Below are 20,000 nucleotides of genomic sequence, written 5' to 3' on the forward strand. Positions count from 1 at the left end.
AAGTCAAATTTCCTCTTCCAAAGTACACAAATATGTAGGTCTATAGTTGTACTTTTACTTCTACTTTTAAGATATTTCTTTATTTCTTTTAGTTTTGCATTGAATGCGTTTGCATCACAAATAGAAGTTTCAGTAGATTCCATTGGTAATCCATTGTTTTGTATCCAGGTCTTCCACTGTAATGGAATTGCGTTGTATAGAGCATTGTATTCGAATATTATGATTCCTTTAGCCTGGTTCAGTGAAAACGCAACCTCATTTAAATCTAGAAGTCTTTTTTCTGTTTTATGTATTATGTCTTTTATGTGTTCTATTCCATTGTCTATCCAGTTTTGAAAACATAGCACATTACCTTTATATTGTATATTATTATTGTGAAACAACATCTGATTGTGAAAATTATGGATGTTCACTTCTTCTCTTGTTACTATATCTTTACTGTTCAAATATGTTGTAATTACATCCGACCAAAAATCGTTCTCTATTTCTTGTAATTTTATTTGCTTTGCTCTACAGTTTACCATAAATATTTTACGATGATTTTGTATTTTGTTTAGATGCCATCTGGGTATTATAGTCCAGTTTTCTTCCCGTGCATGATAAAATCTTCCAGCCCATTGTAAATGCATGCATCTTTGAATTTCTAACATATTTACCATATTTAACCCTCCTTCATTATAATCACTTTCCATTGTTTTTCTTTTCACTTTCTCAAAAGCTCTACGGTTACTATGTTTTCTCTGCCAAATAAATTTGTAGAATATGGTGTTGATCTGTTTCAAAGCTTTTTCTGGGATGCCAATGGATTGCATAACATATGTAAGTTGACTTAACAAGAAAGTTTTTGTTACAAGAATTTTACCGTGTATGGATAGGTCTCTTTTGCTCCACTGTACTATTAATTTTTGTATATTATTTATCCTATCTCTCCAGTTTTCTTCAATGTGTTTTGCCATTTTGTCTTTCTGGAAGTATATGCCCAAAATTTTTATTTTGTCAACCAATACAAATGGGAGATTCTGTTCAGTGATTTGTCTGCCCATCTTCATTGCTTTCGTTTTGTGTGAATTTAATTTCAGCCCAGAAAATTTCTCAAATGACTTAAGTATTTCTATGGAAGTAAACATGTCCTGTCTATTTTTCAAAAATAAAGTCGTATCATCTGCCAATTGTTTAATCTTTAAATATATATCTTGATTATTGCCCATAGTTGGAGTTTTGATACCCGTTATTGTACTATTCCTTATCTTGACTGCTAGAATTTCCATTGCAAGAATGAATGCAAGGGGAGAAAATGGACATCCTTGTCTGATTCCACAGTTGACATCGAAGGGTTCAGATAGCCAGCCGCCATGGTTTATGGAACTTTGCGAATTATTGGAGAGTACAGATACCCATTTTTGAAAGTCAGATCCGAATCCGAATACTTTAAAAGCTTGTAACATATATGCTTTAGATACAGAATCGAATGCCTTAGTATAATCTAATGCTAACAAATACCCTGCTTTACCAGTTTTATTAAGATAATTAATGACATCATCAATACATCTTATGATTGTAGCTATGTTCCTGCCTTTGATATATCCCACCTGATCTTTGCTGACTAAGTTATTTACTACACTACCCAATCTTTCTGCTAGAACCTTGGCTAGAATTTTATAATCTGAATTAGTTAAAGTTATAGGTCTCCAATTACTCAAGTTCTCCCTATCTAAATCTTTACTTTTATGTAATAATGATATGATACCCTGTCTTTGTGTAAATGACAGTTTTCCTATTCTGAATGACTCATTGAAAGAATCGGTTAGTAATCTGCCTATTTTTCCCCAAAAGAATTTTAAAAACTCTGTCGTCAGACCGTCACTCCCTGGAGCTGATCCATTTTTTAGTTTTCTGAGTGCAGTTGTGGTTTCTTCATAAGTTATTAACCCTTCGCATGCTAAGGCTTCGTCTTCATTTAACTTTGTAAAATGTTCGTTTTCAATGAAATTATTGATGGCTTCCTGTATATTTCTTTCCGTTGTTGTTTGGTTATATAAGGTTTTGTAGAAGGACAGCTGTTCTTGTAAGATTTTCTTTTGATCTGTAATAATTTCACCCGCCTCATTGCGCAAACTGGTAATAATTTTATTTTTACATCTAGCTTTTTCAAGATTTGTGAAATATTTTGTGTTTTTTCACCTTCTTCAATCCATTTTACTCTAGCCCTTACCTGTGCTCCTTTAGCTTCATTCGTGTACATTAAATCTAAATCGTGTTTCATTTTCAAATAATCAGTCTGAAGATCTTCATTTTGAGGACTGATTAACAATTTTTTTTCCATTTCTTTTAGTCGATTCTGTAAGTCCAGTGATTTGTTTCGATTTTTGCAAGCCCATGTTTTTCCGAACTCGATGCAGAGATTTCTCACTTCAACTTTGCACAGCTCCCATTTAACTACGCTGCTTTGATCACTATGTTCTAAACTGACAGAATCTAACAAAGCATTCATTTTTGTAACAAATATTTCATTTTTAAGATAACTATTGTTGAATTTCCAGTACCCTGGACCACGAACAAAGTTTCCCTCACTAATTTCTAGAACGACAGCTTTATGATCAGAGTTTGGGACAGTAATGTGTTCACACGAAACACAGGAGGGCAACAAGTTATCAGAAACAAAACAGTAATCCAAACGCCGTGCAATGAACGGATTATGCCTGTGCCAGGTGAAGTCCGTGTCAGTGGGGTGGTAAGCTCTCCATGCGTCAGTAAGGCCTGTTGTTGTCAGAAAATGTCTTAAAGAAATAATTTCAGATTTGTCATGAGGGAGACCAGATATTATATCTAGCTCATTACTGAGTACACAGTTGAAATCACCAAGAACTACTAGATTATCATTCATATATTCAGCTAGTATTTCACCCATATTTTGAAAGAATGTCAGTTTATCGTTTAAATTGTTAGGTGCATATAAATTTACTATTGTAATATTGTGTTTTTCATTGGATACAGTAATAATCAACATTCTTTCGTGTGACTTAAGAAAATTAACCTCTCCATGAAATCGTTTTGAAATCAGAAATACTTCACCTTTGCTTCTGTTTGTACCTTCATTATAAAAAATCGCGCCGCCCCACTCTTTTGTCCACATATCTATTTCATCTTCTGTAACATGAGATTCTTGTAAACAAATTATATCATATTTTTTTCCCTTTAAGAATCTAAATAATGATTTTCTTTTCAATTTATTTCTTAGTCCCCTGGTATTCAATGAAGTTATAAGTACTTTATCCATGATGATAATGTAAAAAAAATATATATATATATTATATTTCACTGAAACTGGATCACATCAAACATCATTTATCATTCAATCACAATTCAGTCTCAAAGTCCATAAATTACAAGCCAGGTCGTCATCATCGGGTAATCAAAGTCAGTACCGTTCTCACCGCCATGTGACAGCGGTCTCTGCCTCTGTGTCCAGTCCGTCCTCCGCTGACATCACAGGGCTGGGGGAGCGCCAGTCCTCCCTCCGCTGACATCACAGGGCTGGGGGAGCGCCAGTCCTCCCTCCTCTGCTGCTTGCCCCTCCTCTCCCTCGGGCTGCGTCGATCTTTGGAGCGGCCACGTTTGGGGGTGTCCGACCTGCTGCGGGGAGCGTGTTCAATGGACGACAGGATGGTGGCCTGGCGCACGGTGGTGCGGGTTCTGTCACCTCGACCAACTGATTTGTCACTGTCAGCTTTCGGGTCATTGGCAGACTGTTTGTGTGTGGTATTAACGCTGCTTTTGTTTTTGTTTTGTTCCGTCTGACTGTCTTCTGTTTGCTTGTCTGTATGTTTGTATGTATGTTCACAAACAGGATCACCCCGTTTATGACCTGGCAGTTTGCAGTCTCTGCAAACAATATCACTGGAGCATGATGAAACATGGTGGTCAGGTTTCAGACATCGTGAACAAATAATTATTTTGGGAACAGTCTTTTGTTCTCTATGGTAAAGTTTGGCAGAAAAAATGTTAATTCTAAGGATTTTATCAAGGGGGGTGGGAGGAACAGTAATAAAAACAAATCTGCGACCAGTCAGGAATCTAGTGAGTTTGTTGTCTTTATCTCTTGCTCTCTCCATTTTAATTGATGATCTGAGTTCACAGCCTACCTTTGCTAAAGAATGTTCGATCTCTGAATCTGCTAACGAAATAGGAATACTATCAATCCATAGTTTTGTTGTTGGTTTTTCCTCTCCCGAGTCTCCGTGCAAGATAAATGGATTTGTGTTGGATACCTGCAGTACTGTACCTCTCAAACGCAGTCCTTTGACCAAAAGTTCCGTACGGGACTCCTTGGTGGCAGGGTAGATCCGCCAAAGACCTCGGATATCCTGAGCTCCGAGAACAGAGCCCTGTCCTGATGATCTTTCCGCTGCCAGACACATTTCCAGCACTGTGGGCCGATTGTTGTCAACATCTGGGATGTCTTTTTGTCTTAAAAAGACCGGGTTGACTGTCGACGCCGTGGCCATAGTAGACAAACAGAAATGCCGGGGGCCAAAGGAAAACTGAGATGGAAAAAACTCGTACTTCAACTGACGGAGCCGGCGAAACAAACAGCTCACGGCTCACAAAACAATTCGGTCAGCAATTCGGTCTGTGACCTTAGGATCTCCCACCATCAGACACACACACGCGCGCGCGCGCACACACAATCACACACACACACACACACACACACACACACACACACACACACACACACACACACACTCCTTCACGAACAGTTTTTACCCTGGTCCTCTTCTACCCAGAGTTACTCCCCATCCTTCTTTAAAAAAAGAAAGAAAAAAGAAACAAACAACAACAAAAAAACAACAACAAAAAAAACCAACAAAAATGAAACAACAAAAAACAAAAAAACAAACAACAAAAAACCAAAAACAACAACAACAACAAACAAACAAACAAAACAACAACAACAACAACAACAAAAAAGAGCAAAAAACAACGTCAGTTGCTTTGACAATGGCACAGCTTGCCTGATAATGATGATGATGACGACGACACACATTGATTCTTCGATTGTTTTAAGGTCTTTGATGTCAGTGGTAAGCAAGAAAACATCATTTGGAAGGTAAGTAGGTGTGGTGATCACCAGGTGTTTGTCTTCCCGTGTCAGTGTGACACGACGTGGATAAGCTTTGTAAAGCGATCAAAGAGAGAGATATATATATATATATATAAGGTGTGTGTGTGTGTGTGCATGCGTGCGCGCGCGCGCGCGCGTGTGTGTGTGTGTGTTCGCTCTTTTTAATCAAGTGTGCCTCGTGCTCGTATAATGCACAGGAAGCAAAAAGTCTGTGTCACAGAGAGAGAGAAATATATATATATATATATATATATATATATATATTACGAGCCCAGCGACAAATCAGCGAACGAACGAAGCAAGTCGCCAAACAAAACAAACCCAGCAAACACACGGCACGGGTTTCCTCCCTTGGCCACGAGCGGGCAGTGCAGCGCAACGCAACGCTGTCACCTCGACGAGACTGCGCGTGGCCAAAGCAGACGACAGGTGCCCGGTTTGACGCGCTGGGTTGAGAAAGTGCACAGCGTCGCACAAATTCAATTTTGCTCCGGCTTTGGTGTCAGACACGGACCTATAGGAACCCACGTGTGTGTTATTTCTTTCACTACATGTCAACGTGCTTCTTTCAGAGGGTTTTTTTTTTTTTCGGCTTGGGAACATTGGCGTGACATTGTGGGTGATATACATACCAACCAATCACCCTTGCCCCCAATGTGTGTGTGTGTGTGTGTGATGGTGTGGAAATCGCATGTGTGAGCTATAATGTTCCATTCCTTACTCGAGTGAAACTTATGACTTGTGCCGGGCAAGAAACCAAGCAGCAAAAAGGTAAGGTTGACTACTTTTTTTTTTCTTAAGGAACTGCGCATAACTGGAGCCTAACATTTTTTAGTGTAAAATAGGTGAAGTGACTTTGAAAATACAAGATAAAAGTGGCGACTTTTAAGCTGTCGATGTTTAGCTACGTTTAGCTTGATGTTAAATTTATGTATAACTCCTTATTCGACAGATTTTTAATTGTGTAGATTTACTTTTATTGTTAAGGCTTGGGGTTCTTCTTCTTCTTCGTTCGTGGGCTGCAACTCCCACGTTCACTCGAATGCACACGAGTGGGATTTTACGTGTTCGACCGTTTTTACCCCGCCATAAAGGCAGCCATACTCCGTTTTCGGGGGGTGCACGGTGGGTATATTCTTGTTTCCATAACCTACCGAACGCTTGTATGGTTTACGGTATCTTTAATGTGCGTATTTGATCTGCTTGCGTATACACACGAAGGTGGTTCAGGCACAAGCAGGTCTGGACAGTTGTCGGAAAAATCCCCACCCTTTACCCACCAGGCGCCGTAACCGAGATTTGAACCCGGGACTCTCAGATTGAAAGTCCAACACTTGAACCACTCGGCTATTGCGCCCGTCAGGCTAGGGGTTGATATCCAGTCTATGATAAAAGTACCGATAATCTTTTTTTTTTCTTCAGCATTCATTTTTATTTTATTTTTGTTGGCAGTTTCATTCGCCTAAAGCTGGACACCGAAAGCTTATCTAGTGACTGTAAGATCACTGTGGATGGTATTTTTGAGCTGAGTATGGGCGTTGTGTAGGCGGTACCAGCTTGCATAACAATGTTGATGTGCTGTCCTCGGTCATTTCAGACGGTTCGCACACACACACGCACACACACACACAGACACACACACACGCACACACACACACGCACGCACACGATACACACACACACTTGCACGCATACCCCCCCCCCCCCTCAACCCCCCCTGACCCCCTTACAGAGAGAGAGAGAGAGAGAGAGAGAGAGAGAGAGAGAGAGAAAACACGCATGCACGCACAATCACGTGCAAACCAGAAACACACACACATACACACACACACACACACACACACACACACACACACACACACACACACACACTACCTCCGCCTTCCCCCCCCACCCCCCACAATTCCCCACACAAACATTCATACACTCAGTCACGCACGCACACATAAACACACACACACACACACACACACACACACACACACACACACACACACACACACACTCTAGCACTACAAACAGCCCTATCAAAGAAAGAACCATCGATCACTAAAACACTGCTTACACTACCGTGGTTGTGGTTACTCAGCATCACAAGCAATAGTAGTAGTATTAGTTCTTATCGCTGTAACAGTAGCTGTGTTCGTGGAAGTGTTTGAAGTGATGATTATTATTATCATTGTGATTATGAAGATTGTTATTATTCATGCTGTTTATAATTATTATTATTATTATTATTATTATTATTACAGCGAGCTCATTCTGTCCCAGCAGTGACAGTATGTTTGCTTTACTGGTAGCTGTCATTGCCGGTAAAGTCGCCGTGAGGCCACTCCTCATGCAGGAGACCCCGCACTACTGCTGTTCAGTGAGTCACTTGAGTCATGTTTCGGTCTTTCCGGGTTTGACAGTGAAGCAGGCAGGACACTGAGGGTTTGACACTTCCCTGTGATATTCTGGTGGATCAGCGGAAAAGGAAGACATGGCTTGAACTTATACTACTACGGGCAGGGAATCAGGTCATGATTCTGTTTGTACTACTACTACTACGTACTGCTACTACTGCTGCTACTATTACTGCTATTATTATCATTATGAATTCATTATTAATAATATTATTATTAATATTGATATTATTATTATTATTATCATTATTATCATTTATATTATTGTTATTATCATTATTATTATTATAATTATTATTATTATTATTATTATTATTGTGTTATTGTTGTTATTATGAGTACTACTACCACTATCATTATTATTCGTAGTAGTAGTAGTAGTAGTAGTATACCTAGTAGTAGTAGTAGTAGTAGCGGTATACCTAGTAGTAGTAGTAGCAGCAGCAGCAGTAGCAGTATAAAAAAATATCTATATTGCGCTTAATCTTGTCCAGAGCTTGTTCACGCCACTCATTAACACGCATGTATAGTCGTCTGGTTCAGAGGGATGAAAGGGAAACTGGTCTTGAAAATTGCACGTGAACAGAAACTGCTAGAAGAGAAACTGCAGACCAGAAAGAGAGGGAGGGAAGGGGAGGGGAGGGGGGGGGGGAGGGAAGAGCCATTTTGGAAAGAGGTATAGGTTTTTTTGTTGTTTTTTTTAAAAGCCGGGGCTGAAAGAGGTGAGTGCATGCAGCAGAGATTCTGACGACGAAGCGAAAGAGGGGGCTCGTTCCAAGTTTGTAAGGTCCTTAATAAACGGAGATAGTCCACGAAGAGGAACATTGACGAGAGAAGAACACGAAGGGACACGGAATTTGAGACGAGGAAAAAAGAAAAGAAACAGATACTGGATGAAGTTGGTGACGAAAGCGGCGATACTGCGAATATGAAGTTTGGTTTGAGACCACATGACAGGCTATGATCAGCGCTTCCTTTCATAGTCACGTGAGAACCAAGCCTGGAAAGATACAGGCACATGAAGTTGATCGGGAATTTTCTTTTTTCTCACAGTGTGTGAAAGTCGAGTTGCTTTCAACGCTTCGCAACAGAGCTGCGCCACCTTTTCCCCCTGTCTGCAAAGTGTATTTGTTTCACTGTCAAAGTGGATGTTTCTAAAGATGTTACCAGGGACGATCCTTTTGTTGCCGCGGGTTCTTTTACATGTGTAAAGCGCGTGCTGCATGCGGGATCTTGGTTTAGTTTATCGTTTCATCCGAATGACTTGCACCCAGGCCGCCACTTAAGGTCCAGTAGCCAAGTCAAGGCAAGTCAAGATTTATTCTAAAAAGTCCATGGAAAAAAACAAAATGGGTAGAAGGCAAACAATACATGGCGACAATGTATGTGGCATGGGTACACAGTACATGGCGGATATATAAGTAAATGAAATACTGCTGCTTTTAGAGTATCATCTGAACACAAAAACATCTAATTTCAATTAACGCAAATTGCACAAACTGTACTAAACTCAATGTATATATAAATCTGGCCGAGTAGGAAAGTAATAGTTATTTTTTTAAATGGTGCATAATAATTACAAATAAAACCAAAAACAAAACAAAACAAACAAAAAAATAAATCAAAAGAAATTGACAGTTTCAACAAAGATGATTTACTCTTTGTCATAAACAATTGCAAGAACTTCAAAACGTTTGAGTTTCTGTTGTACCATGGCTTTAACAAATGTTTTCTATAATTACTGAAAAAAAAGAGCATCGAGATAATTATGTATTGGAACTCATCAATAAGATCATTCAAGGAGGAGCCGGGAGTAGAATGGTGGTGGTGGGAAAGGCGGGGGGCGGGGGGCAGGGGAGGTGGGTGGGCGAGGGGTGTGTGCAAAAACCGGTACTTATGTAGGACTCGAACCTGTGGACATCCGCTTTCTAGTGGTGAGCATGACCACTACACCACCGCTCCTCTTCAACAAACACTGTGTCACTATTGATTCTTTCCGTGTGTGCTGCCTGGTCTGCTTAACAATGATATTATGATACTTATATAGTCTGAGACCAAGCTCTAAGTGTTTTACAAACATGGAGTCATTCGCACAACAGACTGCCTGCCTTGGGGAAATCCGACTGACAGTTGCAGCTGGGCGCTCTTCATTCGTTTCCTCTGTCAGTGACGTGGAGACTGTTGTCATTACCAGCTCTTTGCGGAAGTCAGTCAGGGCAGGAGAGAGACTATGATCTTTCAGTGATGTTTGAGCTCTTCGCGGGATGTGAACCCCTCACCTCCCGGTCGTCAAATCCGCAAGGTTAACTGACTGTACCGTTTGTGCCTCGGCGACCGGTGATGACAATCGTAGTGAGAGAACGAAAGAGAACCCGTGCGAATGAATTTAAAGCAATTTTCTTACTTACTACTACTACTACTACTACTACTACTATTAAACTACTACTATATTATTATTATTATTTTAACAATGATAAGTAATAGCAATTAACAAAAACACCACCACCACAACAACAGCAACAACAATAATAATGATAATGATAATAATAATAATAATAATAATAATAACAATAATATGAAGAAGAAGATGATGATGATAATGATGATAGTGATGATGATGATAGTGATGAAAGTACTTGTAAAACACAACTTGACATTGTTTGCAACTGAAAACAAAGCAGTGCGTTATATACACTGATTATTCACACGCATACACAATGCTCGATGATGATGATGATGACGATGATGATAGTGATGACAATATTCGTAAAGCACAACTTTACATTGCTTGCAACTAAAAACAGACCAGAGTGTTATACCCACTGATTATTCTCACACGCACACACACCAAACAGCTCACAAAGGTGGAGTAAATTGAAAGCAGGCGGAAGACAAGGCAGACGAGAACATGGCACAAACACATGTACGAAATCAATTCCACAAAATAAGGAAAGCTTTACTCAACAAACATTACCTCACGTTTTTAGAACAGAACTTGGGCGCGTTTGACTTGTGGGCTAAATAAACAAAAGATATGTTTTCGACCTGTTTTGGTATTCATTATCAGCACGCACGCTCGCCATGAGCTGGTATTAGCTGATACACAAACATGATGTATGTTCCAAAGAGAGAGAGAGAGGGGGGGGTCGAGAGGGGGCGGGGGGTGTTATTAATTTTTCGCGTGTGCCTACAAAACTGGCTTGATTCCTGCTTACTGCATGATCAGTTGCTTACAGATGTAAAACGTACTTAGTTGCTAAGAGATGCGAATGTTTATCTACGTACAAACATGAGTCGGGTAGGTTATTAGGCCAAAGTCATAAACATTCTTTTTTTTCTATTTACAGTTTGCGATGTATTTTGTTGGAAATAGAACAAGCACACATGTTTCTAAATATTCTTACTAATCTTTGAGCGAGCCCTGTCACCAAGCGGCGAACAAGCGTTCACTTTGCACTCTTGCTTGAACACAAATAGAAAAAAAAAAAAAAAAATGCAGAGAAGGCGGAAAGGGTTCTGTTCTCACTGATATGTCGGCGTGTTCCTATGGTACACTCACGATGACTCACATGTGTTACTCTGCACTGAAATGCGGGTGCGCGCATATGATTATACGTTTACCACAGCCTCGTATTTCTCTCTCACTTTAACAACCCCATCTCCCCTCCCATACACACACATATGCACTCCTGCCGAGAAACACGTACACACAATGATGCACTCACGCACATACGGCAAAACACACACACACACACACACGCGCACGCACGCACGCACGCACACACACGCAAGCATACACACGCACGCACACACACACACACACACACACACACACACACACACACACACACACACACACACACACACACACTCATCGTGCATGCATGTATGAATGTTGTATACGTGTTGTTTGATGCACCGTCCGAAGAGCCGAACTCAACATTTGTGATAACATGAATGATAATACTACTGGTACAAACATTATTATAACGATATAAACAGCACTATACAGCTACTACTACTACTACTACTACTACTAGTAGTAGTAGTAGTAGTAGTAGTTGTAATGATAGTGATAGTAATTTTGATAACAATAACAATCATCATCATCATCATCATCATCATTATAAGAAGAAGAAGGGGAAGGAGGAAAAGAAGAAGAAGAAGAAGAAGAATTGAAAAGGAAGAAGGTGGAGAAAGAGGGAATCAGAAAAAGGAGAGAAAACTTGGCTCATACTTTTTTCTTTTCTTTTTTTTCCATTCTATTGTCGTTCCACGTTGAAGACCTTTTCCTTCAGAAGCAATGCGACAATTCCGAAAGAAATACACCCACCTAAATCACGGAATCTCCGCGAACTTTCAAGATCTTCTCTCGCACGCCCCCACCTACCCACACCCCCACCCCTACCCCCTTCCCCTACTTTCCTCTCATTGCTCTTGATTTTTTTTTTGTGTGTTTATTTATTTCGTTTCTTACTGCAGTGTCTTGTCTTGCATTGTGTTCACCGATTTATTGCCCACGCAAGTTGGAATCTCGGTCCTAAAAGTATAATTATTGCACACACGCACGCATGACTTTATCTCTTTTCAATCGCGCGCGCGCGCACACACACACACCTACACACATATACAAACATACACAAACACACACACATTTGCACACACACATACACACACACACCCACACACACACACATGAACGCACGCATATAATACACACCTACGCATGCAACATACACCAATGCACAAACACACACACACACGCATACACATATACAGACACCTGCGCACCCACAACGCATCACGCATACTTAGACACATTTACACTCCCACCACACACACACACACACACTCACTCACTCACACACACTCACTCACACACATTCATAATACACAAACACAACTGCGCGCACACAACACACACGAGCGCACACACACGCACACACATATGCACACGTGCGCGCGCACAACACACACACACACATATGCATACGTGCGCGCGCACAACACACACACACACATACACATATGCACACGTGCGCGCGCACAACGCACACACACACACACACACACACACACACACACACACACACACACACACTGTACTGTTTGCGTCGCGTAACGACACACAAGCGTGTGACATTGTCCTAACTTTGAGTCAGCGTGTCACTGCAGGAGGTGACGTCTTTGTGTTGTTCTGTTTTGTTTTGTTTTTTGGTGTGTTTTTTTTGCCCTCTCTTGTCAACAACATTTCAGTATCAGTAGCTCAAGGAGGCGTCACTGCGTTCGGACAAATCTATATACGCTACACCACAGATGCCTGACCAGCAGCGTAACCCAACGTGCTTAGTCAGGGCTTGAAAAAAGGTGAATAAATAATAGATTAACAAACAACAACAAAAAAAAACCCAACTACCACTACTAATAATATGTATGAGGCGCAAAAACTTGATGAAGTCAACTATAAACGTACATAAATAAGTAAATAAATAAATAATAATTATAATATAAAAAGGTAGTAAAAGTAATAATGATAATAATAAATAAATAAATAAATAAATAAATAAATATTTAAGACAACAATGATGATAAATAAGCAAATAAATGTAAAACATGGAGACACACATTCACACATACACCGACATATGCATAACAGATATGCACCAAACATGCAGTTTCACAGATATGAAAGCACAGTCAAATACACATAAACGTACATGAGCCCCAACACACACACACACACACACACACACACAAAGATATATATAATTATATATACACACCCGCACGTTCCAATATCCCGTTGCTCCCACAGTGCAGGCATGCATACACTCACATACCTCATCATCTACCCCCCCTCCCACCCCGCACCCCCCCCCCCCCCCGCCCCCCCCGCACCCATCCCCCCTCACACACACACACACATACGCATGTGCACAGAACTCTCCTGACACTTGTGTACACCTACACCCTCGCGCATGCATAAACGCACTCAAACACACAGACCCACACATACACACAAACACACACATACACACACGCACAGAGGCTGCCACTGATTGGCCGCAAGAGGGATGGGAAAAGTCTAATGTGTTGCTCAGTCTGTTGTATTTCGAAAAGCCCACAGAGACTCTGTTCCGTTTTGAAGAAATTTGCGCAATGTTGGTTTGGAAATGATGCCGATATTTGTTTGATTTGCAAAGCATCGTGCTCTACCTTTCATGTTAGACTCACGGCCGCTCCCTCTCTCTGCTTTTATTTCTTTGGGGCGATCGATGGTGTGATGGCCTCGTACCTGTTCTTTTTGATATTCTTTGACTTTTCTGAGGATTTCCGATTTTCCTAGATGTAGGCCGCTCGTTGGTTTTGCGTTACCAGCAAGTCTGTCAGCTCAAGAGAGAAGGAACACTCCCTTCCATACAGTCAGGTCATCTTTGGTCATCGGATTCGCTGGAAGCTACCGTTTGTGTGTGTGTGTGTGGGGGGGGGGGGGGGGGGGGGATGTGTGTGTTGCGTTATTGCGTATGCACGTAAACAAGTGTACTAATGCACGTAAGTTTACGCCCACACATATATATGGTAGTCCAACACAGACATAATACACGCGGACGCGCGCGCGCGCGCTAAGTTCCCGCGTGTGTGTGCAGAAGGATAGACAGGGGGTGGCAGAGTTCGTGTGTGTGTGTGTGTGTGTGTGTGTCTTTGGGTCTGTCTCTCCTCCCTCCCTCCGCCCACGTCTCTCTCTCTCTCTGTGCTTCTCTCTCCCCCCCACCCCGCGTTCTCCCGTCCCTCCTTCCCCGCACCATGTTTTTGCGTGCTTGAAGGAACGTTATTGATAATATCATTCCCATCACCCCGTCCCCACCTTGTTTTTTTTTTTTTTTTTTGTTGTTTTTTTTTTCCCCTTCTCTTTTTCTCAATCAGTCGCGTCCCAGTGAAAACCCGGCGTAGTTTGAAAACTGAACCTGGCAGACCGTTTTGAAAAGAACGTCTGAAAAGGCACAACCTGCTCAGCGCTCTGCACTGCCATTCGATCAGCTGGCTTCATGAACGTGGTATTAAGCCCCATTCACAAAACTCAGCGGATCAGGACTTGATGCCACTGGAGATAAAAAAAAAAAAAAAAAAAAAAAAAAAAAAAAAGGAGGGGGAGGATTTTGGGGGCGCCCACAGCCTTTCGATCGGCCCCGTCGGAGCAGTGAATTCGTAACGACTGTGGTCTAGGGCTTGGCATGGCAATGAGACGGGGCCCAATCCTCCTCTCCTGCCATGAAGGGGCCCGGATGGGGTGGTGGTTTGGCTGTGTGTGTGGGGGGCGGGGGGTGGGGGGGGAGGAGGGGCGTGGGGAGGGGGGGTAGCCTTGAACGAAAACGTTGGACAAATAACAGGTCGGTAAGTAAAAAGTTCGAAAGGGAGGTCGAGATGGCAGATCGGGGAAAAACAAGCAAACGAATCAAAGCAGAAAGAGAAAGGGGGGGGGGGGGGGTGGAGGGATGTAGAGGAGTGGGGGGGGGGGGGGTGAAGAGGATAGAGAATTGGGGGTGGGGATGGGGGTGCACGGACATAGACAGACAGATGGACAGACAGACATTGCAAATGTGTTTCAGCAGCTCTCAACGTATGTAAACCCTTGAAAAAGAGGTTCCGCAAAATAAAACGAAAATCAATTAAATGAAACGACATGAAGTCTCACACACACACACACACACACACACACACACACACACACACACACACACACACACACACACACACACACACACACACACTAAGCCACAACACGAAAGACAGACAGACAGATATTCTCGATTAACTCTCCCCCCCCCCCACGCCCCCCACACACACTACACACACCCATTGCGACATCATCACACACACACACACACACACACACACACACACACACACACACACACACACACACACACACACACATAGACACACACACACACCACACACACCAAATAAACGAAAAGCGGTCCGCAAATATTTAAAGAATCAAACCACAAATCACAGAACAACTCTCTGATGTTTATTACGAAACAATCAACCCACGAGAACAACAACGGTAACAAGAACGACAACAAAAATCATTGACGGCTAATTCAAAAGCAGAGATCAAAAGGACCTTGATGCCAGGGTAGACAGAAGGGGATATAATCACCTGTATAACTTTTATCGATATCTCAAGAAAGACAAACAAAACAAAAAAAAGTAATTTATGTGATATTATTATTGGAGTTGGCAGGGGAGTGAAACTCTCAAATCGCAGTGACACAACGATTGGATCCTGTCTAGAATTAATGAACACTGCTGGAAGCTGGACATTGTAATCATCACCTGATGGAATTTGTTTTTCCCCCAGGTCTGCAAAAGATCATGAATGTTGTGAAGCCTTCTTGCGAATTGTGTTGTGTGCTGTGTCGTATTGTATCCTCTTTTGAAAAGTCACTCTTCTGTTGAATCTCTTTTTTCGGAGAGAGAGAGAGAGAGAGAGAGAGAGTGTGTGTGTGTGTGTGCGCGCGTGCGTGCGTATGTCTGTATGTTTGTGTCCTTGTACATTGCATGTGTGCACTTGCATGCATACGTTTGCGGGAGTGACCGTTTTCGCATTAAGAAATAATTCCATTTTTGTCTTATTTACTTTTCCATTTACTTCAGTTTTTCTGCTTTATTTCGTTCGTTCTTTTTGTGTGTGTGTGGTGTGTGTGGGGGGAGGTGTGTGTGTGTGTGTGTGTGTGTGTGTGTGTGTGTGTGTGTGTGTGTGTGTGTGTAAATTGTGTTCTGGCGGTAAGGATAGGCCATGGCTGCTGCTCCTTAAGACATCACTGTTTGTGATGATGTATCGTTCCCAATCTGATGACGCCTTCTTGGCCGCCTTCTGCGTTCTGCCCTTCCACCGCACTTCGAGACCGCCCCCCCCCGCCTCTACCACACACACACACACACCCTACCACCTCCCACCCCCATCACACAGATCATGCCAGCAGCTCTGCTTACACTGCAAGACTCACAGTACGTTCCCGTTCTGGTCTGGCACTGTTCTGGAACAGCGGGCCTGGGAAACGTCGACAAGATGAATTGTCTCGCTCCGTTGTTGTTTGGGTGTGTGTGTGTGTGTGGAAGGGATGTAAACATGCTGCTTCAAAAGCCCTGTGCATGTCTCTGCGACAAATAAACACGTGCAGCGCGAACACAGAGTGGCACGTGCTACACAAACAGATGAGCACACACCAACGCGTCACACACACACACACACACACACACCAACACGTCACACACACACACACACACTCTCTCTCTCTCACGGACGCACACGCGGCACACATGTACACACGTACGTATGCACACGTACGAGCGCGAGCGTATAAACACACATACCCACACACACACACGCGCGCGCACACACACACACACACACACACACACACACACACACACAAGCACAAACATGCACATGCACGCACACATACACACGAGCGTTGGGAGACATAGTGTATATTTTTTTGTGAACTGATTACAGAATATCAATCTGACTCAGTTGCTCAAACTGCAGTCTATCGTGGGCTCGGATATTTGTTCCTTAGCTTGACTGGCAGGTAGCTATTTGTTTTATTTCTTATTGTATGTAATGTGTAATCATCTGAAACACAGTTAAATGCGAGGGTTTTAGGGTTGTGAAAGGGATGAGAGATTTCGGTGCAATAGTGTCGGATTTATTCTCTCTCTCCATTTCCCTCTCCCTCTCCCTCTGCTTCTCTCTCTCTCTCTCCCTCTCTCTCTCTCCCTCTCTCTCTCTGCCCCCTCTTTCCCCACCCCCACCCCCCTCACTATTTTTTTTTCTCTCTCCGTCTCTCCCCTCCCCCCCTCTTTCTCCCACCCCTCTCTCTTTCCCACACTCTTTCTGGCTCTCTTCTGTCAATTTGTCTGCGTCTCTGTACCTCGAACCCACTCACTCATTTTCTCTGTTTTGCTTTGCATTTTATTGTGTTATTATTGTCTTTATATTAGCTGAGCAAACCACCAGGTAATGTTTGTACAGGGAAGTTGATTTTTTTACAGGGTCGGTAAAACGACCCTCTCTTGTTGTGTTGCGCATTCAGAGAGGCTGGTGCAAAAACGTGAACGTTTCTTGTTACAGCATCCTGGCCACAGACTGCCATCAGGAAACAACGATAACGACAACAACAACAAACAACTGAGCTAGAATAAAGTTCGTGGTAGCAGAGTTTGTAAACATGGCAGTGAAACCTGAGTTTTTCGGATAAACATTTTCAAGAGAAACTCGACACAAGTGTTTGTCGTGTCCAAATTAAAAAAAAAAAAAAATTCATGGACGCTGTCACCCTCTCGTCAGAATGACATTGGAATCATCAGTGCCACAGTTTCCTCTGTTGATGGTGGCGACGATGTTTGTCACCGTGTTGACCATTCTCACCGTGTGTCTCGCTCCGCCTTCTGCAGGCAACGCGAACGTCAGCGTAGCTGGGGGAGGAAGAGGAAAAGAGGGAAGAGGAGGAGGAGGAAAATGGTATGGAACGGACGTGAGTCTGAACCAGTACACTCCCACACAGTTCTGGGACAACGGTGGAGAGGAGGAGTACCACCCCCACCGCCGTCAACGAAGAGGAAACATACGTGACAGAATAGCAGCGTATGAAGCATCAGCAGCAGAAGAAGAAGAAGAAGAAGAAGGAGAAGAAAAGCAGCAACCGTCAAGACGTCAGAGAGCGGCCCCGCTGTCCAGCACAGCCCCGTCAACAACAAGACCCAGCGACGACACAGCGACAACAACGACCACCAAGTCCTCCTCCTTTCCCCCTGCCTCCACGTACTCCGCCAAGCGGCGCATGGCGCGGCGCGAAGGGGACATCATCCTTGGGGCGCTGTTCCCCGTGCACCACCACCCGCCCATCCAGACGGCCTACTCGCGGAAGTGCGGGGGCATCCGGGAGTACTACGGCATCCAGCGCATCGAGGCCTTCCAGCGCACCGTGGACGACATCAACGGCGACCCCAGCATCCTCCCCCACATCCGGCTGGGCTGGGACATCCGTGACTCGTGCTGGTACTCCGCCATCGCCCTGGAGCAGAGCATCGACTTCATCCAGGACGCCATCGCCAGCAAGACCATCCGGGACGGGCGGCTGGTCAGTGCCCTGCCCCACCACGACGACGACGACGATCCCCCACGCGGAGGCGGCGGCGACAGACCGCCACAGGCTGGTGAGTGAGTTGTGTGACTTGTGTGAGTGAGTGTTGCTGCATTGTGTGTGTGTGTGTAGGGGCGCGCGCGCGCGCGCGTGTGTGTCTTCGTGTTGTGTGTGTGTGTGTGTGTGTGTGTGTGTGTGTCTGCCTGTCTTTCTTTCTTGTGTGTGTGTGTGTGTGTGTGTGTGTGTGTGTGTGTGTGTGTGTGTGAGGCACCCCTTCAATGGTGCTGACGTGTACGCACGTCAGTGAAGGGCTGTCACCTGATACAGGCCGAATGTCCGGATGTCAGCCACTGGTGTTCAGTTGGACTTCTTCATCTTGGAGATTACATTACTTTTGTTTTGCAAAACTCAACGCATACGAGTCCACGAAAAGTAGTGATAGCACTTAGAATTTACACCACATTAATCCTTTCTCCCCCCCCCCCCCCCTCCTCCCTGCCGCAACCCCCCACGCCCCCAAAGCTTGGCAGTAAAGGGGTAACGTTCTAAACGTGGAACATGGACAGAGATGTATCTGAAATCCCTTGGCTGCCTTCAGGGTGGATTCGATCAGTGGGCTCCAGAATTTCGTCGCTTCCCTTGAAGAAAATCAAATTGTTCAAGCGCCAACGTACAGCCCGCTACAAAAGACACCCTGCCCTTTTCGTCAACGTGTTGGGGGGACGTGTCGTAAGCGTCTGGAGTCCTGGGTGGTTTTTGTTTTCCTCTGGCTTTATGGTAGTAGCAGTAGCAGCAGCAGCAGCAGTAGTAGTAGTTGCAGTAGTAGTAGGCTAGGGACAAAAGCAAGCTTTGAACTTGAAGCTTATAAGCAGTCCCCTCTTAGATCTCATGACACAATCTGTTACAGACTTTTTTCAAGGTTCGACGCTTCTTCTTGAGTGAGTTAGTTGATGGTGTTTGTTTTAATTGCAGTGGCAGTTGATTCCATACATTCGTAACTCGGTTACTGAAGCAAAAGTTTCTTGAGTTAGTATTTGAACGTTGTACAAATAATTTTCCATCAGTATTTCTTGTGGAACTGTACTGAGGTGCAGAGAAGAACTGATCCCAAGATACATCAACATGACCATTGAAAAGCATTTTTGTCTCATTGAGATCACCACGTACCCTACTACCCTTAAGGAAAAATAATTTTGAATAAGTTAATCGATCATTTTAAGACAAGAGCCTACATTCATTTACCAGCGTTTTGGCTCTTCTGTGTACCCTCTCAACTGGTGCTCATTGGGCACTTTGTCAGTCACTAGCATGCTTCGA

General features: G+C 43.3%; 1 protein-coding gene across 1 annotated transcript in view; it reads left to right on the forward strand.

Annotated features, from left to right (window-relative positions):
* Window positions 1–5,625: 5,625 nt before the first annotated feature.
* LOC143297622 (uncharacterized) overlaps window positions 5,626–20,000 on the forward strand; it is a 308,601-nt gene continuing 294,226 nt past the window's right edge. The window contains exons 1-2 of the mRNA XM_076610039.1: window positions 5,626–5,896; window positions 17,672–18,756. Of these exons, the coding sequence (XP_076466154.1) occupies window positions 17,889–18,756 (868 nt within the window). The 5' untranslated portion in view covers window positions 5,626–5,896; window positions 17,672–17,888. The remainder of the gene's footprint in view (window positions 5,897–17,671; window positions 18,757–20,000) is intronic.

This window comes from Babylonia areolata, chromosome 23 (genome assembly GCF_041734735.1).
Source record: "Babylonia areolata isolate BAREFJ2019XMU chromosome 23, ASM4173473v1, whole genome shotgun sequence".
In the NCBI taxonomy this organism is placed as follows: domain Eukaryota; kingdom Metazoa; phylum Mollusca; class Gastropoda; order Neogastropoda; family Buccinidae; genus Babylonia; species Babylonia areolata.